At 40.7% G+C, this 24,434-nt stretch overlaps 2 protein-coding genes across 3 annotated transcripts in view; one reads left to right on the top strand and one right to left on the bottom strand.

Annotated features, from left to right (window-relative positions):
- APOO (apolipoprotein O) overlaps nt 1-24,434 on the top strand; it is a 160,931-nt gene that overhangs the window by 94,572 nt on the left and 41,925 nt on the right. The gene's annotated exons all lie outside the window — the stretch shown is intronic.
- SAT1 (spermidine/spermine N1-acetyltransferase 1) lies at nt 4,131-7,278 on the bottom strand. The gene is made up of 6 exons (XM_032389525.1): nt 7,007-7,278; nt 6,764-6,815; nt 6,586-6,669; nt 5,051-5,152; nt 4,917-4,957; nt 4,131-4,737 (listed from the first exon to the last, which is right to left on the bottom strand). Exons 1-6 carry the CDS (start codon nt 7,070-7,072, stop codon nt 4,567-4,569), a joined length of 516 nt encoding a protein of 171 aa, XP_032245416.1. The 5' UTR covers nt 7,073-7,278; the 3' UTR covers nt 4,131-4,566.

The raw sequence follows: 24,434 nt of genomic DNA, 5'->3' as shown, positions 1-24,434 counted from the left end.
CATGGAGGAGCTAGAATATATTATGCTAAGCAAAATAAGTCAGTCAGAGAAAGACAAATACCGTATGATTTCACTTGTATGTGGAATTTAAGAAACAAAACAGATGAACATATGGGAGGAGGGAAGAAAGAAAAAAGAGAGAGGGAAACAAACCATAAGAGACTCTTGAAGACAGAGAACAGGGGCGCCTGGGTGACTCAGTTAGTTAGGCGTCTGACTCTTGATCTAGCTCAGGTCTTGATTTCAGGGTCGTGAGTTCAAAGTCCGCTTTGGGCTCCACACTGGGCATGGAGCCTACTTAAAAGAAAAAAGAACAAACTGAGGGTTGATGGAGGGAGGTGGGTGGGAGATGGGCTAGATGCGGGATGGGTATTCAGGAGGCCACTTGATGTGATGAGCACTGGGTGTTGCATGTAAGTGATGAATCACTGAATTCTACTCCTGAAACCAATATTGCACTGTATGTTAAGTAACTAAATTTTTTGAAAAATTAGAAAAAAAGAAATCTGTTAAAAAATACAGAATTCTCACAGATCCCCAGAGAAGTTACTTTTATTATATTACTTACTATAGACATATAACTAGATGTGGATATGTTATGTTCATAGCTCCTACACAACTGTAAAACCAATATACATTTGCAAACCAAATCTTTAAAAAATGACCAAACTAATAAAATTCAAATGAAAAACACTGATTTAATATGAGGGGAGATTTTTTGCTCAAGTGAAGTTGTTGCTTGCAGAGGAACATGGTGCTGATGGCTGGGGTGGATGTTATTGGTTTCAGCACTGTATGCACTTGGATGACACAATTCTGTGGTGATTTTTCTCTAAAAACTCTGTAGAAGGTTCTCCTTCATGCTGTTGTGGTGGGACTTGGTCTTTGTTAATGACACAGTGCTAAGGTGAGCAGCATAAGCACAAACTGAAATGGTTGTGCTCACAACTACAACTAGGATTCAGTTATAAGGTCATTATCTAGATCAGTGGCTCTCCATCCTGGCTTCACTTTGACATGCAGATGCAAATACAATTAAATTAGGAGTTTCTCAGGGTGGGGCTTTAGTATTTCTTAAAAGCTTTCTAGGCGATTCTAACCTGCTGCCAATACTGAGAACTACTGATTTTGATGATCTAGAAAAACGCTCATACCGATTAATCTTTAGAGTATAATCCAGAAGAAACACCAAATTCAATCATTCTTATAGAGAATATGAGGTGCTTTGAGAGTATGGCAGTGAACCTCCAGGGATTTGAGAAATTTGGTTTGGGAGCTTGATTCCCGGGCCTAGTTGTGTGGCCTTAGGCAACTTAACCTCTCAGAGGTTTAGTTTCTCATTATAAAAAGAAACTAGTAAGAGTACTTCCCTCTGTAGTGTGTTGGCAAGGATTGGATAACAATGTACACAGAGTGCTAAGTGTAATACCTGGTTCCTGGGGAGTGCCTACTAAAGGTTAGCTCTTATTATTAACTATTATGTTGATAACCATCTGGAAACTACTAAAACATTTGTTGGGCAAAGGTGAGCCACAAGAAAGAAAGAGATGATGGGGGAATGGGGTGCTGGGAGAACGTTCTGATGAAGGGCATTTGGTGGCCTTAGGTGGGGCAAGGAAGGCATTGATGACGGAGGGGATGTTCAGTAAGGGTGTGGGACTCTCAGTCTGAGCTGTGGGTAACCCCTGACTGGCTTGAAGCCTAGACGGGCAGCACAAAGAAAAGGGATGAGAATAATGCACAGGGTCACATAGAGGTGACAGTCCCCAGGAAGAGATGATGAAACAAGAAAACAAAGACGTAGCCAGTCAAGCGAACAGAATTCTAGGAGTGGGCAAGGCCGTCTGCAGACTCCGAATGGGAGGCCAGGCCTGCCACAGTCGGGGAGGAAGCCACTTCCCCTAGCAGGAGATGGTGGCCGGGTTCTCAGAGCAGGGCCAGCTCCATCAATGGCTGCTGAGCAGCCTCTTGCCTCAAGGAACAGTGGTTAAGTGCCGTCCATCCTAGGCCCTGCTGGGGACCCAATGCAAAGGAGACTCATGGGATGGGGTAGAGTGGGTATAAGGCATTAATAAGTCATTGGGCTTCTTCTGATTTGTTGCTTCTGCCTTTCTGTGTGAAGGGCCCCTTTCTTTCCCTCAAAAGGCTACCCTGTGGAATGGAAGCAGTCGATGATCTTGGGCTCTGGTCTGGGCAGTGACGGACCATGGCTCTACTGTCAACCCTGTGGTTGCATCAGTAGCAGGATGTCATAAGCCTGGACATGGACAAACCCAGCTAATTCCCGTTTTGATAGTTTCAGAAATTTTGATTTTATAAGTTTTTGGAGGAACAGAATACACTTAGCCAATAGCAGTTGTTTTAAACACACACACGCACACACACACACACACACACACACAGAGAGAGAGAGAAAACCCCTGAGATATCCTATGTAACATAATGATTGGCAAGTCCTTAGATCTGAAATCCTATTCTTCCCAAATGATTATGTCAGGCAGAATATTTTAGTAAAATGGTAATTTTAAAGTTATCTTTACAGGAAGTTGTCTTTCTCCCCACTTTCTGGTTTTATCATTGTTTATTATTTCCTTTCATAAAATTTCCCAGGACATGTTTTCTTACTTGCCTAGGGATTTCAAACTTTACGGATTTTACAGTTTAGTTTTTCAAGAGGTGTCTTTGCAATCGAGTTAAGCATTCAGTGGGCTGATGCTGTGCTGTTGCAGCTTCTAAATTTTAAACATAAGGGACTTCTTTAGAGTGGACACAACCTTCATAAAAGCTTTCGTGTGACAACCCTGGATTTTTAGGGCTAAGCTCTAAGAAGAATGAGAAAACAAAGAGTTATATTGTAACTCGCTTGGTTAATCTAATTTATTCACATACTTAACCACAGTCAGCATGTAGTTGTTTTCCTCAAAGAGACCCACTTTCCAAAACACAGTTTTCAAAATGTCTGCTTTCCCCACAAGGCTCTGTGTGTTTAGTTAACCCTTTTGATGTTTGCTGGCTTCTCTCTCCTAGTTACTTATCCCAGCAGGACCCTGGACTCTGGAAACCTGTTTTCATAGCATGCTCTCTGAGCCACCAAAAAATCCCAAAGCTCTCCCGTATTCAGTACAGTACAGGATCCCACTTGTTTATATGGCTACCTTCTAACTTAGGAAGCCAGAACAGACACTGGAGCAAGGGATGCCAGGCAAAACCCCCCTTTAACTGAGGAGCTTAGTATTTCTTTCCTGGAGAACATAGAAGATAGGGAGCATTGTTCTTCAGGTATCTGATGACTTGGAAAACATTAATCTTGGGAATCAGCACAGTGGTTCTTATTAACTACCATTTTCTTTACTATGTGAATTGCTGGGTTTAGGAATTTAGCTCAGTGTAATGAGCAATAAAAGGAGGTAACAGGGTCGCCTGGCTGGCTCAGTCTGAGGAGCGTATGACCCTTGATCTTGGGGTTGTGAGTTTGAGCCCCACGTTGGGTGTGGAGTTACTGAAAAATAAAACTTTAAAAGAAAGGAGGTAACATTTACCTAAGACTGTCTCTTCCTCATGCCTCTTGGTAGTTTCATTTTCAGTTCTGGAGAAAGCTTGCTTACCACCCCGTTTTAAGCACTATTGTTTTTCTACATAGAAACCCACTGGGGTACGACAATGCCACACAGACTGGCCCTTCAAATAAACTGATTTCCCTGATTGGGACCCTCACCCACCTCCAGCGTTTTTGTTTGCACATTTCCTGTAAAAATGTTGGTTCGCTCCTGCCTGATTAGCAAAGCGATCTGCTTTCCCCCCTTCAGAATGGCATTTTGTGTGGGATGAGCTTGTTGTAGGCAAGGTGTGTGCCCCCCTCCACCCCCAGTGTTTGAGAAGCCTGTCTCCGCCTTTTCCATGGGTAACAAACGGGCTTATTTGTCATGGGCTTCGCTTTCTAACCTGGTTCTCAGCTCTTGAAAATTCTGTCAGATAAAGTGTCCAGTGTCACCAGTGTCGAGTCATTTTACACACTGCTACCTATAAAACCATGGAATTCAACTGGCTTCTTTCTAGACTTTGAGAACAGCTTGTGACCACTTTAAATTGGATTAAAAACTTTTTCAATAATTGTAAGGTTATCAAGTTATGTTTCTTGGCCATTTTTATTTCATATTTAAAAGCAAGAAAAATGTCTTGAGAAATAAAGATTAGTAAAAATGCTTATACCAATTAAATCAAAGGGCAGTTTATTAAAAAAAGAATCAAAACAGAAACTCTAAGTACCAGTGTGTACATTGTACACATTTAAATGACTCACAAGAATGAAGTTTTTTTCATATACATTAAGATCATACCACCTTGTTGTTTATCAAAAGATGTTCAAGGAGAAATCTGACTCCAAACTGCATAAAGATTGCCATCTTAAACAGACCGCATTTCAAACATGCAACAACGCCACTGGTAATAAAGCTTTGGAATGGGTGTTCATTCTATTATTTGACTACAAGCAGGACAGAAAGCAAGATCAGTTGAGAATTTAATCTAAAATAGAATGGAAGCTGTCATTGTCTGCACCAGCACTCCTCACTCCTCTGCTGCCATTTTTAGCAAGTACTCCTTGTCGATCTTGAAGAGTCTCCATCCCTCTTCGCTGGACAGATCAGAAGCACCTCTTCTTTTGTAGAAGTTGATAGATGGTTCATTCCATTCTGCTACCAAGAAGTGCATGCTGCTGCAGCGACATTTCATCGCAACCTGTTGTAAGGGAGAGTAAAACAAACTCGGTGACATTTCCACCTGCTTTCCAAGGCTCAAGTCTGATTCAGTCATTAAAATGATTCAGTAAAAAAAATAAAATAAAATAAAATAATATGATTCAGTAACCCTAACAAACTTGGAAGCCAAACCCACCCCCCTCCCAAACCAAGACGTACCTGGCTTAGGTTCTTCAGAATTTCTGATCCTATACCAAAGCCTAAAAGAAAGAGAAGTACCGTTTAAAAAGTCCTCTTTAGGACATAAGCCCTGGTTTCTCTTCAGAGCAAACCCCTCCTGAACTCAGCCATACCTCTATAATCACTCATTACGAAGAAGTCCTCAAGATACAACAGTTTGCCAATCCATGGGTCATAGGTAAAGTAGTACATGGCGAAACCCACAACGCTGTGTCCTGTAATAAGAGTATCACATGAGATGTGGACGAAAAGCAACCCATAGAAGTTGTAGCTGCAAAATCAGAAGTCTATCATAGGTTTTTAAAAAAACAGACATGCATGTATTACAGAAATAAGTAGCCACTGAGTCGGGACTGTCTCCTGATTTTTATGCTAGTGCAGTCCAGGCCACTGTTGGATGATCTCACTGTTCTCAGAACATGTATTTGCAAAAAGCACACATTAGAGCTAGCTGAAGCGAGGCTAAAATCGTGGACTGGCCACTCTGCAATCTGCTGGATCTCACACTCAGGACGTGAGAATGCTTTCATTACTTGCCAGAGCAAAACTGCTATAGTCTTAAACTAAACACACACATTATTCACATCCTATTGATATATTGGTATGTTGACTTGGGAATAAGTCGGGTTTACACGGCAGTTCAGAATAGTAAATATTTGTAGTTGAGAAACTCTGCTTCCTTAAGGTCAGGACATCAGGCCAAAAGTGCAACGTTTAATTTCAGAACTTGCCTTCCAATTCACAGATTTTCAATTTGCTCTCCCCAGTTTTAAGCCAGAAGAAGCAGAGGTACCCAGAAACAGGTATTACGTAACATCCACATACCTCCAAAAAGTACCTCATCCCTTATGTTTTGAGTTTATTTCTTCTAGCTTGGGGAAGAGACTTCAGAAAAAAATGAAGCACCCACCCAAACAACTTCCCCTTTTAGCTCTGTCTTCTGACCAGTCAACAGGGACCAGCAAAAAAATAAAACAATCTGACACCCTCTTACAGGGTGTCTATAATTTCAAATGGAGGCAAAGGTTTCAAATTAAACTTTCTAGCCACTTTATAGTCCTTTGCAAACACAGGAAGAGAGTATACTGGAGTTTCTGATCTACCGTGTTTTAAGTGTGTGATAATAGGACCTTACCTCATTTATCATGATCATCTACTTTATTGTGTAAAGGATCTTTTAGTTACCTCCCCGCCCATCCATGTACACGGAAGGGCCATGTACATGGCGAAGCTAGAGACTGTAACCTGAAGATTGGGACAAATTAAAGAAAAAAATGTGATTTAACACAATTACAAAAAAGGTTACGTTAGGGTCAAACAAGAACCATTTATGAAACTGAATTACAACAAATGACATTATACCTAACTCTTCCGGGTCTCCACAGCATTCTGATACTTACTTAAAACAGCTCAAACTCTTCCGGGTCTCCACAGCACTCTGATACTTACTTAAACAGCTCTTTCAACCCGCCCTATTATTATGTGCAGCACATCTATTTTCTTTTTCCTTAGTAGTTTGAACACTGGCTATTATTTCTGGCCAATTTCTCAGTAACTTTGGCCTGTGTTGTCAGTGGTTCTACACAACAGACACTATAAGTTTTATACAACAGTCGGTGTTTGGCTTCTGGAAGGGGAGGGCGGTTACCTTCCGGAGACTGGTGCTCCTTGGGCACTTCGGCAACCAGGCAGTGGTAGAAAGGGTGCTCTCCGAAACCATCCTCTAGTAGATCTGCAAGAAGGGGCAGCAAGGACACACAGTGATGGCCTCGGTGAAGATGACAAGTACCGGACACCCTTCCCCCGCCCAGCTACAGCTGCGTTACCTTTTTCAGTTAACATCACTTGCTCTTCCATGTATTCGTATTTAGCCAGTTCCTGGGACGATGCACATGGGAGAAAGGGAAAGAAGCAGAAAACTAAGTGAGGCCCAGACCCAACCAGCTCAGAGGGAACGGGGTGGGCGGCCCGGCCGAGGCTGGGGGAGGCGGGCGGAGAGAGGGGGACCTGCCGGAGCCGCTCCCCACCTCCCACCCCCCGCCCCAGGAGGAGTCCGGGCCTCCCGCTACCTTGATCAGCCGCAGGATGTCACTGCAGTCGGCGGCGGTGGCCGGGCGGATCACGAATTTAGCCATTTTCGTCTTTTGCTTTTCTTCCCTTTGCGGACCAGGCCCCTGTACTTGAACAGCAGGAGGAGGTGGTTCCTCATTCGTCTCCCGGGAGCGTCCTCTTCTCAGTCAGGCTGGCACCATGACCCGGCGGACCTCGGTAAGCGACGGAAAAGCTGCACCCGATCGCGACTAAACCCGCGCGCTGTAGCGGCCGCCGGGTTCCGCTTTTTAGCGCAAAGAAGCCCCGCCTCCGGCCGTGAGGCGGAGGCACCTCGTCCAATGAGGCCGCGACCGCCCCCCTCTTCCGGGCGCCTCCTTCTCTTCCGGGCTTCCGTGTGAACCCGGCGGGCGCGGGCGCCGGCGCGGGCGGGGGCGGGGAGGTGAGTCGCGGGGGTTCTCTCGGGGCGCCCTCTAGCGGCACGTCTCAAAGCCTTCCCGGAAACCCGACTTTGTGGCGTGCGCGTCACCCAGGCGCCTTTGCAAAAGGAAAAGAGGAGTTCCTCTTGTGAACCCTGGCCAGTGACCTTGCTGTTTCTTCCTTGGCCGGTCGGGAAGTGAAACTCAGGAGAAGCAGCCTTGGGCAACATGGGGGTTAGAGCAGCGGTTTTCTAAAGTGTGGTGCGGGGCACCCTGTGGGGCCCAAGTTCCTTTCAGGGAGTCTGTGTCAAGACTAGTTTCATAATAATAGTAAGACGTCACTGGCCTTTTTCATTCTTGCTGGAATTTTCCAGAGGCGACCTGATGTGTGTGTGATGAAGTCATTGCTCTGATGACTAATGTAATGTGTGCTTGTATATTCTTGTGTTTTCTAAAATCTCCTAAGGTAAACTATTTGGATTCCTCAATAATTTTTCTTTCATACTTGTAATTTTTAGAGTTAGCCCTCTGTTGTCTTTCTTATTTTTTTCCTTCTTATTCTTTGTTAAATCTGGCCTTCCTCGTGGAAACACTCCCCTGCCTGAGGTACACTCTTCACAATTCCCTTCAGTAAAGATCTTTTGAAAGCTTTTCTGCTTTGCTTGTCTAAATATGTCTTCAATTCATCTTAAAATTCTTGAAGGATTTATTTCACTGCTTATAGAATTTGAGGTTGGAAGCTATTTTCTTTCAGCATAGTGATGATGTCAGATTATCTTCTGGCTTCCATTGCTGTTGAAAAGTTGTTATAATCCCTACTTGCTCCATCCTCTGTGCTTTTTTCCCCTTTTCTTTAGCTTTTTATTTTGAAATAATTACAGATTTATAGAATGTGTGATGACATTGCTCTGGTGACTAAAGGAATGTGTGCTTGTGTATTCTTATGTTTAACAGGATTTTCAAAGGTAAGCTTTTTGGATTCTTCAGTGATTTTTAAATGTCCTGAGAGCAAAATGTTTGAGAACGGTTGAATTAGAGTATAGCTATTTCTCGATTGTACCCACTGGAACAAGTATTCAAGCCTCTTGCAGATACAGTTTTTCTTTTACAGCCCACCCTCCCAGACAGAGCCCCCGAGGGCTTGCTTTGGCCCCCCTGCCTGGGTTCCAGGATGTCAAAGCATGAAAGGGGCGCACAGCATTTTCAGTCCATAGAATGAGAAATGGACTATCACCAGATGATCCCCCCCCCCCCCACCGAAACATTCAACAAGTGATTCTCTGCCTTTGCTAGCAATATCCTGTATGTAAAAAAGAAAGCAAAAGTAGGCTCTTTGTTACCCTTCCCACCCTCTGGGGAGGTTATGCATAGTGAGTCACCCGGGAGTTTATGAAATGTCTTTCTCAAAGATCTTTAAAAATAGCATTGATTCTCATCTGCCTAAGCCACTTCAGGTATTGTCTTTCCTGACACCATGACACATGGATGACCATTCATAGGCCCTTCCCTACTCTGTTTGGATCTAACTTGTGGGAGGAACTAGGAGAGCCTGTTACCTTTGTGTTTATTGATAACAGTAAATTAGACCTCCATGACTAAGCACTGATGGTAGCTGCCTCGTTGAAGCAATAGCAAGGCTGTTTTCAGTTTGGGTTGCTTAGTTTTTCAGAATAATGATTGTCATTAAAATTTGTTTCATTTTTTTCCTATGTATTCTGTTTTTCCAGTTTAAATTTCATGCTTTTATGCTCCACTTTGCCATTATGGCAAGAAGAGCCTATTCTTTTTTTTTTTAAGATTTTATTTTTTAAGTAATCTTTCAACCCAATCTGGGGCTTGAACTCACGACCCCGAGGTCGAGAGTCACATGCGCTACCAACTGAGCCAGCCAGGTGCCCCAAGAAGAGCGTATTATGAAAAGCAGATGGCTAAAAAAACCAGAAACAAAAACAACTCATCGTGATTGTATTTGTGCACGTGTAGAAGCTTAGAACCGTAAGAAATATGAATTTTCTTATGGTGGTGAAACAAGTTAGGCTTTTCCATTGTCAGGAATAGATACAATGGATGACTGATGTTTACTCTTGATACTGGAATTTATATTTAAAACTGCATAAAAAGGGATTAACTGAAAAACTTTGATTTGGTTAATAAGTCAACACATCAACAAGTACTTATTCAATCTTGTGTTAGGTACTTGGGAGTTATAAAGGAGGATTAAGTTTTGAAACCAGCCCTCAGGGCATACAGTTTACCTTTAGAGATGTATGTGTCTGTAGTTTACTACAACAGAATTTAAGCTTTGTGAGAAAGAGAATTCCTATAAAACTAAGGAGGTCTTAGTATGGGTGGAGTAGGAGGAAGGGAAACCACCAAGGCACATTGTGGGGTGTTTTACATTCATTGTCTCATTTGATCTTTACAACTGTCTTGTGAAATAGATGATGTTAGCTCCATCTTCTTCACAACTGAGAAAATTGGAGGCTCTGAAGGGTTACAAAATTGTCAAAGCTAGGAAGTGGTAGAGCTAGGAAAGAAGGAATTATGTTGATTTCCATGCCAAAGTGAAGCTGTCCAAGCTGCCCTGTTAAACTATTATGGAAGGTGTCAGGGTTTTCTTTTTCTGTTTATAAAGGTAATACATATTCATTAAGAAAATTGGAGAATGGCAGAAATGCAAAAAGTTAATAAAAATAATCCTGTTAGTAGGTTGATTTCCTTCCTGTCCTTTTTTTCTATGTACATATACATGCAGGGCTGATACTCAGTTGTTATATACAGTGTAGAAGATTTAAAATGGCCACAAATTCATTGCAGCTCCTCTCATCAAGAGGTAGAGTCTGTTTCCCCACTCCTTGAATCTGGACTGGCTTTGTGACTTGCCTTGACCAATAGAATGCAGTAGAAGTGGTGATAGACAACTTCTAAGCAAGACCTCAAAAGATCTTAAAGCTTCTGCTCATGCCTTCTTGGAATACTGCTGCCACCATATGAGGAAGCTTGAGCTAGCCTCCTTGGGGAGGAAAGGCCTCATGAAGAGAGGAGTCCAGCCGGTAGCCAGCACCAACTGCAAGATGTGTAAGTGAGGCCATCTTGGGCCATCCAATCCCAATTGAGCTGCCAGGTGATTGTAGTCAGACCAGTGACCCTAGGCAAAACCAACAGAATAACCGCCTAGCTGATCGCAGGCCACATTATCAACTCACAGAATCATGAGCCAATAAAATGGTTGTTTAAAGCTACCAAATTTTAGGGTGGTTTGTTATACAGCAAAGGCTAACTCAAACTAGATGGCCATTTTGGTTGTTTACATCTGGCTTCCATCATGATTAGTCGTAGTGTCAGTTCTGACTGGTCTGTGCTTTTTTGCTGTACCTTTAAAAATATTTTAAAAATTACCTGTGTGTATGTGTGTAATAATAAGAAATTGGTATCCTTTAACTATAATTTCTATCTTTCAGAGTAATGTAGTGGCTTCTTAGCTATTACAACTTTGAAATTGGATTCCCCATCTGTGTGATTGTGCCATTTACTGAACCTTGTTAAGTCACCATTTCTTTGTCTATAATGAGTAAATAATAAGAATATCCTTAATATGGTTAGTTGTTGTGAGGATTTAATGAGGTAGTACATATAAAGTGCTCAGTGTAGCACCTGGCCTGTTAGCTTTATTACTATTAACATTTGTAGTGTATTTTTCCGTCATTAAGTATATTTAAATTTTTTAGAAAATGTAATGGCTTCTTAGAGTTCAATTCTGTGCAATTTATTTTACCATTCTCTTGTTGAAGACTTAGATTTTTTTTCAATGATAAATAATGCTTGATGAACATCTTTCCATCCAAGTTTGGCCCAGGTTTCTGGTTGTTTCCTTAGGAAGATTCCTAGAAGTGAAATTACTAGGTGAGCAGGGATGTAATTTTGTTGATCGGAAGCCAGAGAAACATTGTAAATTCAGGTTCCTCATTACATGAAAGTATAATTTGAGATGACTCTCCAGATGTGCTTGCTCGAGCTCAAAGTATCTAAATTTTGATAACATCTGACATCTGTATTCCACAGGTTATAATACTCGGGATAGACTAGAGTTTGGGTCTTCCCCAGAGGGGGTATTCTTGCTATGTGTGGATGACACCCTTTGAGAATGATCAATAAAAACAACTAGCCCCAGGAAAACACCCTGTTTTGAGCCAACATTTTCTTTTCTTTTTCTATCCTTTTTCTTTATTTGAGAAATTATACGTTAGGACATGAAAATTTGTTTCATCTTTAGGGCTGGACCATCGAAAGTGTAAGACTTCTCTTTGTAAATGTAAAGTATTATGTTACTTTAGGCTGCAGTTAAGAGGCTGGTCAGTATTAAGTAAGATATTAATCAGGACTCTCATATGCAAGTGATAGTACCTGATTCTAACTAGTTTAGGCAAAAGGGGGATTCACTGCTCACCACAAGGAGCACAGGTATGACTGGAACTAGGATTTCGTGGTACAGTCTAAAATATACTGAACAAGAGGAAAGATCAGGGCTTGTAATGGACAGCTAGTTGTTTCCCAGAAAAGCATCTTCTGCTTTTGAATAATTATTTTCCCCCTACACCCAAACAGATGGTTCTCCTTGGCAGTGGTGGGGGAGCTGCCAATCAGAGCATGCCACCTGCTTTGTCGATATTGTGATCCAAGCCATGCCAATCAGTGTCTTTTCTCATTGGCACCAAGAAAGTCCTTTCCTTTCTGCTGGCACATCTGGGAAGACGTGGAGGTCTGAGACAATGACTTTGACCTGCCAGGGAAGTCTGACCACATTTGAGTTTCTGGCTTGGCTTAGCCACAGATGGGATGGCCTGCATGCTTCCAGCCACCCCCATTGCTTACTTTTGTCCATCTCACACACACCCCCCACCCCCTGCTACGACCACTTTATACACTTGTAAGGACTAAGGGAGCCAAATGGTCAGAAAGTTTCCATTCCATTCACTCTGCAAAGAAGTGGAGGTAAGAATCTCCTTGGCCAAAAGGAAGGATTGGGAGTGGTAGATACTGTTCGGGAACATGCAGAAATAGGAGTGATCATACTTGAAATCCCATGGATGTGCCAAGTTCTGCTCATTTCTGACTCTTGCCACAAGGAATGCCTATAACAAACCAAAGAATGAGAGGTCATATCGTTAGACTGAGGCAGAGACATTCCCATGTTATAATGAGTTATCCCAAGCCGCCCTATGTATTTATAAGATGAAATCTATAAATTTACCATCCTAGTCTAAGCCTACCCCAGGCTGTTACTGTTGCATTCCATGGGACTCTCACTGAAGATCATAAAGAATTATGGTAGAGAGAGACCATCGAGACCCTGGGGTTGAACTTTACTACATGTGATCATGACTCTTTTTTCCCCGTCTTGGCAATTGTGTTAAATTTTCAACAATTGCCTCCTGGAAACAAGATGTAGAGGATGAGTGACTTTCAGGCAAAGATGCGGACATATTCCAAGTCTCTGAATGTTTATGACTTAAGACTGGTCTTGTTGGCCCAAGGGCCATTACTGTCCACCATGAACCATTTTTATTTCAGGGTTCCACAATAGCAAGGCAGTTACTTGGAAGCAAGTTTTTTATACCATCCCTTTTGTATTAGTTATCTTTTGCCATATATCAAATGACCACAAACATAGTGGCTTAAATTACATACATTTATTATTGCAGTTTCTGTAGGTTGGGAGTCCAGGCATGGCTTAGCTGATTCCTCTACTCAAGGCATCAGCCAGGCTGCATTCCCATGGGGGAGTATGGCCAAAGAAGAATCCACTTGCAAGCTCAAGTTGTTAGCATTGGTAGAATTCATGTCCTTGACTGAGGATGTTGGCTTCTCACTGGCTGTTGGTTGAGGCCACCTGTGGTTTCTAGAAGCTGCTTGCAGTTCCTTATCACGTGCGCTTACCCAGTATGGCCATTTACTTCATCAAGCCAGCAAGGAGAGTCTACAGAGTAGTCTGTTAGCAGGATAGTCTTTTAATTGTGAAAAAAACCCCACATAACATAAAATTTACCATCTTAACCATTTTAAACCATTTGTACAATACCATAGTGTTAACTGTGTGTGTGCATATTGTTGTATAACAAATCTCTAGCAATTTTTCATCTTGCAAAACTGAAACTCTACACCTATTGAAAACCTCCTCATTCCCCCCTCCTCCTAGTACCTGGTAATCACCATTCTGCTTCCTGACTCTATGAGTTTAATGACTTTAGATACCTCATGTAAGTGAATCATACACTGTCTTTTTGTGACTGGCTTATTTCGTTTACCATAATGTCCTCAAGGTTTATCCGTGTTGTAGCCTATGATAAAACTTCCTTCTTTTTAAAAGTTGAATAATATTCCATTGTATGTATATCCCACATTTCTTTTTCTATCTGCAAACTTTCACAAATTTTATGCATTTAAGTCTTTATTTAAATTCCAGTTAGTTAACATACAGTGTAATATTAGTTTCAGGCGTACAATATAGTGATTCAACACTTCCATACCTCACCCGGTGCTCATCACATATTGTGCCCTCCTTAATCCCCTTCACCTGTTTCACCCATCCCCCAGCCACCTCCCCTCTGGTAGCCAGCAGTTTGTTCTCTACAGTTAAGAGTCTGTTTTTTGGTTTCTCTCTTTCTCTCTTCCCTCTTTGCTCATTTGTTTTGTTTCTTAAATTCCACATATGAGTGCAATCATATTATATGCCACATTGATGGGCATTTAGGTTGCTTCCACTTTCTGGCTCTTATGAATAATGGTACAGTGAGCATAGGTGTACAAATATCTTTTCAAGATCCTGTTTTCAATTCTTTAGGATCTATACCCAGAAATGGGATTGCTATATCATATGGTATTTCTATTTTTAATTTTTAAGGAACCTGTACACCGTTTTCCATAGAGGCTGCACCATTTTACATTCCCACTAGCAGTGCACGGGGGTTCTCTTTTTCTCCACAACTGCACCAGTGCTTGTTATTTTCCAGGTTTTATTTTTGTTTTCGTTTTTTGGGGGTTAGTGGTCATCCTAACAGGTGTGAGGTGGTAGCTTATTGTGATTTTGATTGTGGTTCTCTGATGATTAGTGATGTTGAACATCTTTTCATATGCTTGTTGGCCATTTGTATATCTTCATTGGAGAAATGTCTGTTTAAGTTCTTTGGCCATTTTTAAATAGGTTATTTGTTTTTTATGGTTGAGCTGTAGGAGTTCATTCTGTATTCTGGATATTAACCTTTTATCAGATACATGATTTGCAAATATTTTTTCCCATTCCTTAGGTTGCCTTTCCACTCTGTTGATTGTTTCCTTTGAGGTACAGATGTTTTTAAGGTTGATGTTGTCCCATTTGTCTAGTTTTGCTTTTGTTGCCTGGCAAGAGAGGGCTTTACGTAATGTAACATAATCATGGGAGTGACACCGTGTCACCCTTACCATGGTCTCTTGGTTCAAGGCAAGTCACCAGTGCTGCCCATGCACAAGCAGAGGGAGGAGCACACAAAAGCGTAAACAATGGGAGGCAGGATCATGGAGGCCACCTTGAGGTCAGTCTGCATTTAAAGGTCAGTAAAAGCCTGGTTTTTTTTATTTAACATTTAACAAACATTTATTAAGGTCTGTTTCCTGCCAAGCACTGTGCTTGGGGAATATGAAAGAAACGTGGCATAGTCCCTGCTCGCCAGGGGCTTACAGTTAAACATTGCAGGTTCTAGTTGTGGATGGAAGGGATCCAGCCTCCTAGAGAAAAGGGACAGGAGCAATCAGAACTGAGGGGGCAGATACACAGTTTGTCACCTATTCAGTGTCACCTTCCTCCTCTAGGCCACCCTCCCTCTCTCCCCTTCTGAAGTCCTATCCGAAGCGAAGACTGCTGTCAACCACTCAGCTCAAGGATCAAGGCTCTAACTCCTCACAAATACTTAGGAAACCTGCAAAGTGCAGTCAGCCATCCTTAGGCCTCCCAAAGTATCAGCTCTTTGAATCTGGGTATGGAGGTTACTCAGGAAGAAGATCATAGGAAATAATTGCCTGTTAGTGCACAAAGTATAAGACACCCCCTCTTTTCCCTATGGCCCCTGGGTACATGCAATAGATTTTCAAGTTCAGAATCCAGCTTACCAATCTTTGTACCATTCATAAACTGGCAATTAAGTGTTAACTGTGAATCCAGGAAAATAGAAAATACTTCAAAGAAGGAAGTGCAAGGGAGTGAACTCCACCCAAGCAAGCGTCTGTCTGACTTGAGGAACAAGGAACAGACCCATGTTCTGGCCCTGATGTGAGCAGATGTTGGGCATATTGTGCTAGAGACAACAAAGGTTATTACCTGAGAACTGATTCTGGAGGTAGAGGATAAGGGGTTGAGTCATTCCTTTTGAAGAGATGATGGAGGTAGGAGAAGGGGTACAAGAAGATTAAAAGGGGACCCAGGACCATAGGACTGAGAGAACTGTAATACATTTTAAGAAGATTAATTATAGGAGGATGTATAGGAGAGGAAAAAACGTGATATGCAACTAGCATTTCTTAGTGCCTATTATGAGTGGCATGCCTTGCTTGGCATTTTACAGATGTGATTTCATTTAGTCTTAATTACTATGTATTATAACTTATTTTTTTACATGTGCTCTGTTTTGTCATCTAGATTTTATTAAATTAAAAAGATATTTGTTGTTATTCTAAAAAAATGGTTAATTATACATTTCCATTCCAGAGCTTCAGGGAAAACTGGGAATGAAATCAGCCATTTAAATAAAGCTAGCCTGGATGAATATAATCTGGAATAATAAGGTTTTTTTCTTTAAAGTTCTCCAACCTCTACTGTTGAGACTTCTGTCATCATAGAAACGCAGAATGATAGTGATTCACTAGTACAAATTTCTCATCTAATAGCTAAGAAAACTGAAGCCCAGAGAGGGTAAAGTACTCGTCCAAGGTCACACAGCTAGAAGGCGGCAGAGTCAGAAATATAACTCAGGTCTCCTGATTCTAAGTCAAGAGATCTTTTACTATACCTCATAGATCTTATAGCAAAAATGGAAAATTAAAAAACAGACAGTGTATGAAATACTGTCCTGAGGTTGGAGCTCAGGCAGAAAACTGTGAACATTCCACACATTTGGTCCACTTCTCACAAATTAAGTTTCACTAGCACACGCCTTGTTTTAATTACAGCAAAGAATGCTTGGTCTTGGGCGCCTGGGTGGCTCAGATGGCTGAGCATCTGCCTTCAGCTCAGGTCGTGATCCTGGGGTCCTGGGATAGAGTCCCATATCGGGCTCCCTGCTCAGCGAGGAGCCTGCTTCTCCCTCTGCCTCCGCCCCTCTCTCTCTCTGTCTCTCATGAATAAATAAATAAAATATTAAAAAAAAAGAATGCTTGGTCTTGACAGTTCCTCTCCTCAATTTCTTCCTTTTCCTAAGCCTTCCTCCTCTGCCTTATGCCCCTGCCCCCTGTCCCAAGGCTGGGACTGATAAGTAGGACTCTGCAATATGGATCAGAAACACCTACAGTAAACCATCAACTTGCTCGGAGATCCAGGCCACCCTAAGAGGCTGCAAGCAGCCACTCCCATCCAAACTTCTTCACAGGAGAATGCCAGAGGCCACAGGACTTTGTGTTCATGGAGGATTCCCCTCTGAACATCTCACCAGTGAATCTGGGGCATGACACTATCGTCATTCTTCCTGAGATGAGTGCTAGCCCAGTACTTTGAAAATGGTCCATAGCTCTTCATTTATATTATTCCCTTCCAGATAGAGTACACACTCATCATCTGACAGGAGGAGGGGGTTTTTCCATCTAAGCAAGTAACTTAGAGAATGCCAACCTGTTGACATGAAACAAAAGTGCAGTTGGCTCAGTAAGTACTTCTTTTTTTTTTAAGTTTTTTATTTTTAGTAATCCCTACACCCAACGTGGGGCTTAAACTCACAAGCCCGAGATCAAGAGTTGCATGCTCCTCCGACTGAGCCAGCCAGGCGCCCCTTAGGAAGTACTTTTTGGAAGATGGAGCTGAATGCACTGTGTGGCAGCAAAAGCAGGAAGTTTTGAGGCCAGGCAGACCTAGAGGCAAATTCCAGTGCTGCCAGTTACCAGCTATGTGATTTTGGATGAGATTCTTGAATCTCAGTGTGCTTATCTGTAACATGGAGTTAGTTTCCTCCTCCTATGGTTGTAAATATTAAATAGTGTTGTAAAAACCTTATATAGAGTGCTTAGAATAAAGTAGGTACCCTCTAAATGTTTATTCCTTTCTGTCTAGCTGGTGATACAAGAAGTATAATAATTTTTGGATTAGGAAGAATAATTGTGAATGGTCCAATAAGGACAGAGAAGGATTTATCTCTAAAAGTATTTTTATTCTGCCCTTATGCAGGATCATTCTCTTATTTCATGAAGCTTTGATCTTTCTCATGAATAATAATTGTGCAGTGATTCTGTTAATATTTGCCAACCAATGAGGCCTGCCCCAGTGGTCATAGAATCAGGAGTCATTACAGATCATCATTACACAACTGGGTAATCAGTATTATAATCTCCATTGTACTCTGCCTGGAGTATTTTATCTGCCTGGCCAGACATCATGTAGACAAGGTTCAATCCAGAACACATCCCCAGGATAAATTATTTACAACTCTGTCTCACTTTAGAAGTGGACCTCATCCATGACCTGATTTAATATTCAACTATAAATCATACCTGGAGATTTTTTTAAAAAAAGAAGCAGCTTAGTGAAAATAGGAGAACATGTTGAAAAGGCCATTATGCAGAACATATTAATTCACATAACTTTTTTCCTTTCTCCTTTTTACAGGTATTTTACCTATAAAATAGAGGGAAATTATGCAGTTACGGTGCTTAGAATCTGGGCAGGACAGCAGACAGAACAATTTCCCAAACTTTCTTTTCAGTACCTTGTCTCTGAAACCATGGTTAAAAAGAAAAAGCTGTTAAGGAGCTGTGAATAGTGGTTAAGCACTCTTCATTCACCTTTAGCAACATGTTAACAATGAAACACAATGTACAGTTTTGTAATTCTGTTGTTCAACTCCCAGATTATTTCAAATTCATTGAAAACTCTCTTCAACGTATCCAAGAATCCCAGTGAACCCCAAGCAGCAAAAACACAAACCACACCAAGGCACTACAGAATTAAATTTCTGAAGACCAGTGATAAAGAGAAAATCTTAAAGATGAGATTAATCACTGGTTTGTTATCAAAAATAATGCAAACCAAAAGATGGTGGAACATCTTTAAAGCATTACAAGAAAAACATTGTGAACCTAGAATTTTATATCCAGTGGAAATGTTCTGCAAAGATGAAGGCAAAATAAAGACGTTTCAGTTGAGTCAAAGCCAAGAGAATTCATCACTAATGAACTTCTACTACAAGGAATGTTAAAGGAAGTTCTTCAGGCTGAAGGAAAAGGATACCAGATGGACACATGAATTTACACAAAGGAATGAAAAGTAAATATGGTAAATATGTGGGTAATATAAAAGACATTTTTCTTGTTTTTAATATCTTTAAAAGAGAATTAACTGATTTTGTACAAATAATAACAGTATATTATGGGATTTATAACATTTACAGAGGTAGAAAGTATGAGCACAACAGCAGAAAGAATGGGGGAGATAGGATGCAAGTATGTCGTTAAAAGATTCTTACATTGTATGTTAAATGCTGTAACATTCAAAGGTAGATGGTGATAAGTTAAAGATGCATATTGTAAAGCTTAGAGCAACTACTAAAAAAATTAAAAAGGTGTGGCTAATTTGTCAATAGAGGAGGTAAGATGGACTCATAAAAAATAATCCAAGGGAAGACCGGGAAAGAGGGAAAACGGAACAAAGAACAAATAGGACAAATGGAAATATAGGACTACTGTTGTTCCTCTATCAGGTAAGAAACCACCAAAGGAAAAGCCTAAAACATCTTGTTTTTACCCTCTTGAAACTGGAATGAGATAAAGAATAAGTAAGTAAACGTGGTATCCAGACTCCCACAAATGGAATTCTATAGCTTTTGTTAATGATAGCATCAACTACATCTGATACCTTCAGCACTGAAATCAATTGTTTACCATGATAAAAGAGATCATTTTGATTGAGAAATACCTGCAATCTGGCACGAGTTGGAAAGACTTGAAAGAATTAACAGATCAGGGAAAGGAGTGCTGGGAAAGGAGACCTGAGGTACTCAGTGCTGTAACAGTTGGGGTGATTGCATGATTGGGGTAGTGGAATTAGAAATGAGTGAAGTAAGGGTAACCTCTGAAAGTGAAACTTGAAATCAAGTAGAGATAATTCAAAATGTATCCCAGACCAGTTAATATTTGACTATAAACTGATTGAATGTATTAACACACCTAGAGAGAGGTGGTATGTCTTATAATGAACTTGATCATTTTATCAGTTAGGAATGCTTTTAACTACAGCTAACAGAAGAGCCTACTTATAGTAGCTTAAGTCATAGAAACTTTATTTTTTTTCTCCAAATTTTAATTTAAATTTTAGTTAATTAACATGTAGTGTAATATTGGTTTCAGGAGTAGAATTTAGTGATTCATCACTTACATACAACACCCAGTGCTCATCATAACAAGTGCCATCCTTAATACCCATCACTCATTTAGCTATTCCCCATGGACTTCCCGCCATCAACCTTCAGTTTGTTCTCTACAGTTGAGTCTCTTATGGTTTGCTTCCCTCTCTCTTTTTTTTTTTTTATTTTTTTTTTAAAGATTTTATTTATTTTTTTTTGACAGAGAGAGACATAGCGAGAGCAGGAACACAAGCAGGGGGAGTGGGAGAGGGAGAAGCAGGCCTCCGCAGAGCAGGGAGCCCGATGCGGGACTCGATCCCAGGACTCTGGGATCATGACCTGAGCCGAAGGCAGACGCTCAACGACTGAGCCACCCAGGTGCCCCCCCTCTCTCTTTTTACCCCCTTCCCATATGTTCATCTGTTTTGTTTCCTAAATTCCACATATGAGTGAAATCATACAGTATTTGTCTTTGACTGACTTACTTCACTTAGCATAATACACTCTAGCTCCACCCATGTTGTTGCAAATGGCAAAGTTTCATTCTTTTTGATGGCTGAGTAATAGTCCATTGTATTCCATTCCATATTCCACATCTTCTTTTTTTTTTAATTTTTTATTGTTATGTTAATCCCCATACATTACATCATTAGTTTTAGATATAGTGTTCCATGATTCATTGTTAGTGCATAACACCCAGTGCTCCATGCAGAACGTTCCACATCTTCTTTATCCATTCATCTTTCGATGGACACTTGGGTCCTTTCCATAGTTTCGCTATTGTTGATAATGCTGTTATAAACATCAGGGTGCATGTAACTCTTCGAATCTGTATTTTTGTATCCTTTGGGTAAATATCTACTAGTACAATTGCTGGATCATAAGATAGTTCTATTTTTAACTTTCCTTTGCCATGCAGAAACTTTTTATCTTGATGAAGTCCCAATATTTCATTTTTGCTTTTGTTTCCCTTGCCTCTGGCAACGTGTCTAGTAAGAAGGTGCTGCAGCCGAGGTCGAAGAGGTTGCTGCCTGTGTTCGACTCTAGGATATTGATGGATTCCTGTCTCACATTTAGATCTTTCATCCATTTTGAGTTATTTTTGTGTATGGTGTAAGAAAGTGGTCCAGTTTCATTCTTCTGCATGTGGCTGTCCAGTTTTCCCAACACCATTTGTTGAAGAGACTGTCTTTTTAACATTGGATATTTTTTTTCCTGCTTTGTCAAAGATTAGTTGGCCACATAGTTGTGGGTCCATTTCTGGGTTTTCTATTCTGTTCCATTGATGTATGTGTCTGTTTTTGTGCCAGTACCATACTGTCGTGATGACTACAGCTATGTAATAGAACTTGAAGTCTGGAATTGTGATGCCTCCAGCTTTGCTTTTCTTCTTTCAGATTGCTTTGCCTATTTGGGGTCTTTTGTGGTTCCATACAAATTTTAGGATTGTTGTAGCTCTGTGAACAATGCTTTTGGTATTTTGATAGGGATTGCATTAAATGTGTAGATTGCTTTGGGTAGTATAGACGTTTTAACAGTGTTTGTTCTTCCAATCCATGAACATGGAATTTTTTTCCCATTTCCTTGTGTCCTCTTCAATTTCTTTCATAAGTGTTCTATAGTTTTCAGAGTACAGATCTTATACCTCTTTGGTTAGGTTTATTCCTAGATGTCTTATTGTTTTTGGTGCAATTGTAAATGGGATCGATTCTTTGATTTCTTTTTCTCCTGCTTCATTATTGGTGTATAGAAATGCAACAGATTTCTGTACATCGATTTTACATCCTGTGACTTTGCTGAATTCATGTATTAGTTTTAACAATTTTTTGGTGGAGTCTTTTGGGTTTTCTGCGTAGAATATCACGTCATCTGTCAATAGTGAAAGTTTAACTTCTTCCTTGCCAATTTGGATGCCTTTTATTTCTTTTTGTTGTCTGATTGCTGAGGCTAAGACTTTCAGTACTATGTTAAATAGTAATGGTGGGAGTAGACATCCCTGTCTTGTTCCTGATCATAGAGAAAAAGCTCTCAGTTTTTTCCTGTTGAGGATGATATTATCTGTGGGTCTTTCATATATGGCTTTTATGATGTTGAGGTATATTCCATCTATACCAACTTTGTTGAGAGTTTTATCAAGAATGGATGCTGTATTCTGTCAAATGCTTTTTCTGCATCTATTGAGAGGATCATATGGTTCTTATCCTTTCTTTTATTAATGTGGTATATCACGTTGATTGATTTGTGACTATTGAACCACGCCTGTGGCCCAGGAATAAATCCCACTTGATCTTGGTGAATAATTCTTTTAATGTACTGTTGGATTCAATTTGCTAGTATCTTGTTGAGAATTTTTGCATCCATGTTCATCAGGGTTATTGGCCTGTAATTCTCCTTTTATTGATTTTATTAATTCTTTCAAAGGCCAGCTCTTAGTTTCGTTGATCTGTTCTCCTCTTTTTTGTTGTTTGTTTGTTTCTATATCATTTATTTCTGCTCTAATTTTTATTATTTCCCTTCTTCTGCTGGCTTTAGGCTTTATTTGCTGTTCCTTTTCTAGCTCCTTTAGGTGTAAGGTTAAGTTGTGTATTTGAGACTTTTCTTACTTCTTGAGGTAGGCTGTATTGCAATATACTTCCCTCTTAGCACTGCCTTTGCTGTGTTCCAAAGGTTTTGGACTCTTGTGTTTTCATTTTCATTTGCTTCCATGTGTATTTTTAATTACTTCTTTAATTTCCTGGCTAACCCGTTCATTCTTTTTTTTTTAAAGATTTATTTATTTATTTTAGAGAATGGGGAGGGGCAGAAGGAGAAGGAGAGAGAATCTTCAAGCAGACTCCCTGCTGAGCATGGAGCCCAACGTGGGGCTCGATCTTACAATCCTGAGATCATGACCTGAGCCAAAACCAAGAGTCGGATGCTCAACTGAATGAGCCACCCAGGTGCCTCATCCATTCATTCTTTAGTAGGATGTTTTTAACCTCAGTGTGTTTGTGGTCTTTCTAAATTTTTTCTTGTGGTTGACTTCAGGTTTCATAGCACTGTGGTCTGAAAATTTGCATGGTATGATTTCAGTCCTTTTGCACTGGTTGAGGCCTGATTTGTGACCCAGTATGTAATCTAGTCTGGAGAGTGTTTCATGTGTACTCGAGAAGAATGTGTATTCCTCTGCTTTAGGATGAAATGTTCTGAATATATCTGTTAAGTACATCTGATCCAGTGAGTCATTCAAAGCCATTGTTTCCTTGTTGATTTTCTGCTTAGATGATCTGTCCATTATTGTAAGTGGGGTGTTAAAGTCCCCTACTACTATTGCATTATTATCAATAAGTTTCTTTATGTTTGTTATTAACCTATTTATATATTTGGGTGCTTCCAAGTTGGGGGCATAAATATTTACAATGTTAGATCTTATTGATGGATAGACCCCTTAATTGTAATATAATGCCCTTCTTCATCCCTTGTTATAGTCTTTGGTTTAAAATCTAATTTGTTTGATATAAGTATGGCTACTCCAGCTTTCTTTCAGTGTCCATTAGCATGATAGATGGTTCTCCATCCCCTCACTTTCAATCTGCAGATGTCTTTAGGTCTAAAATGAGTTTCTTGTAAGCAGCATATTGATGGGTCTTTTTTTTAATCCGTTCTGATACCCTATGTCTTTTGACTGGGGCATTTAGTCCATTTAAACCAGAGTGATTATCGAAAGATATGAATTTAGTGCCACTATGTTACCTGTAAAGTTGGTGTTTCTGGTGATGTTCTCTGTTCCTTTCTAGTCTTTGTTGCTTTTGGTCTTTTTTCCCCCCACTCAAAGAGTCCCCTTTAATATTTCTTGCAGGGCTGGTTTAGTGGTCATGAATTCCTTTAGCTTTTGTTTGTCTGGGAAACTCTTTATCTCTCCTTATATTCTGAATGACAGCCTTGCTGGATAAAGGATTCTTGGCTGCATATTTTCCCCATTCAGTGCGTTGAATATATCCTGCCATTCTCTTTTGGCCTGCCCAATTTCTGTGGACAGATCTACTGGGAACCTGGTCTGTCTTCTCTTGTAGGTAAGGACTTTTTTCCCCTTGCTGCTTGTCCTGGGATCAAGCCCCCCCCTCCCCTGCCTTGGGTTCCTCACTCTGGTTGTCCCTCTGCCCCTCTCCCTGCTCGTGTCCTATTTCCCCCCTCTCCTCTCTCTCTCAAATAAATAAAATCTTTTTCTAAAAAAAGAAGCTAGATCTAAAAAAAAGGAAGCTAGATCCTATTTCCCCTAGAGCTGAAGCTTTACAGTACTCTATGATCAGTAGACTTGGTGTGTGCAAGGGGTTTGTGCGGGCCTGCTGGGGGAGGGGCCTGCTGTGCTGATTCTCAGGTGGACTTGCCCTAGTGGAGATGCGTCTGCAGAGCACAGTGGGGCTGGGCTTGGTGTAAGGGGCTCCAGCCTCCAATGGGTGGTGCTGTTTTGCTCACTG

The sequence above is a fragment of the Phoca vitulina genome, unplaced genomic scaffold (genome assembly GCF_004348235.1).
Source record: "Phoca vitulina isolate PV1807 unplaced genomic scaffold, GSC_HSeal_1.0 scaffold55, whole genome shotgun sequence".
NCBI classification, from domain to species: Eukaryota; Metazoa; Chordata; class Mammalia; order Carnivora; family Phocidae; genus Phoca; species Phoca vitulina.
Note: the sequence above shows the minus strand (reverse complement) of the source record. Positions and strands in the feature narration are given on the sequence as shown.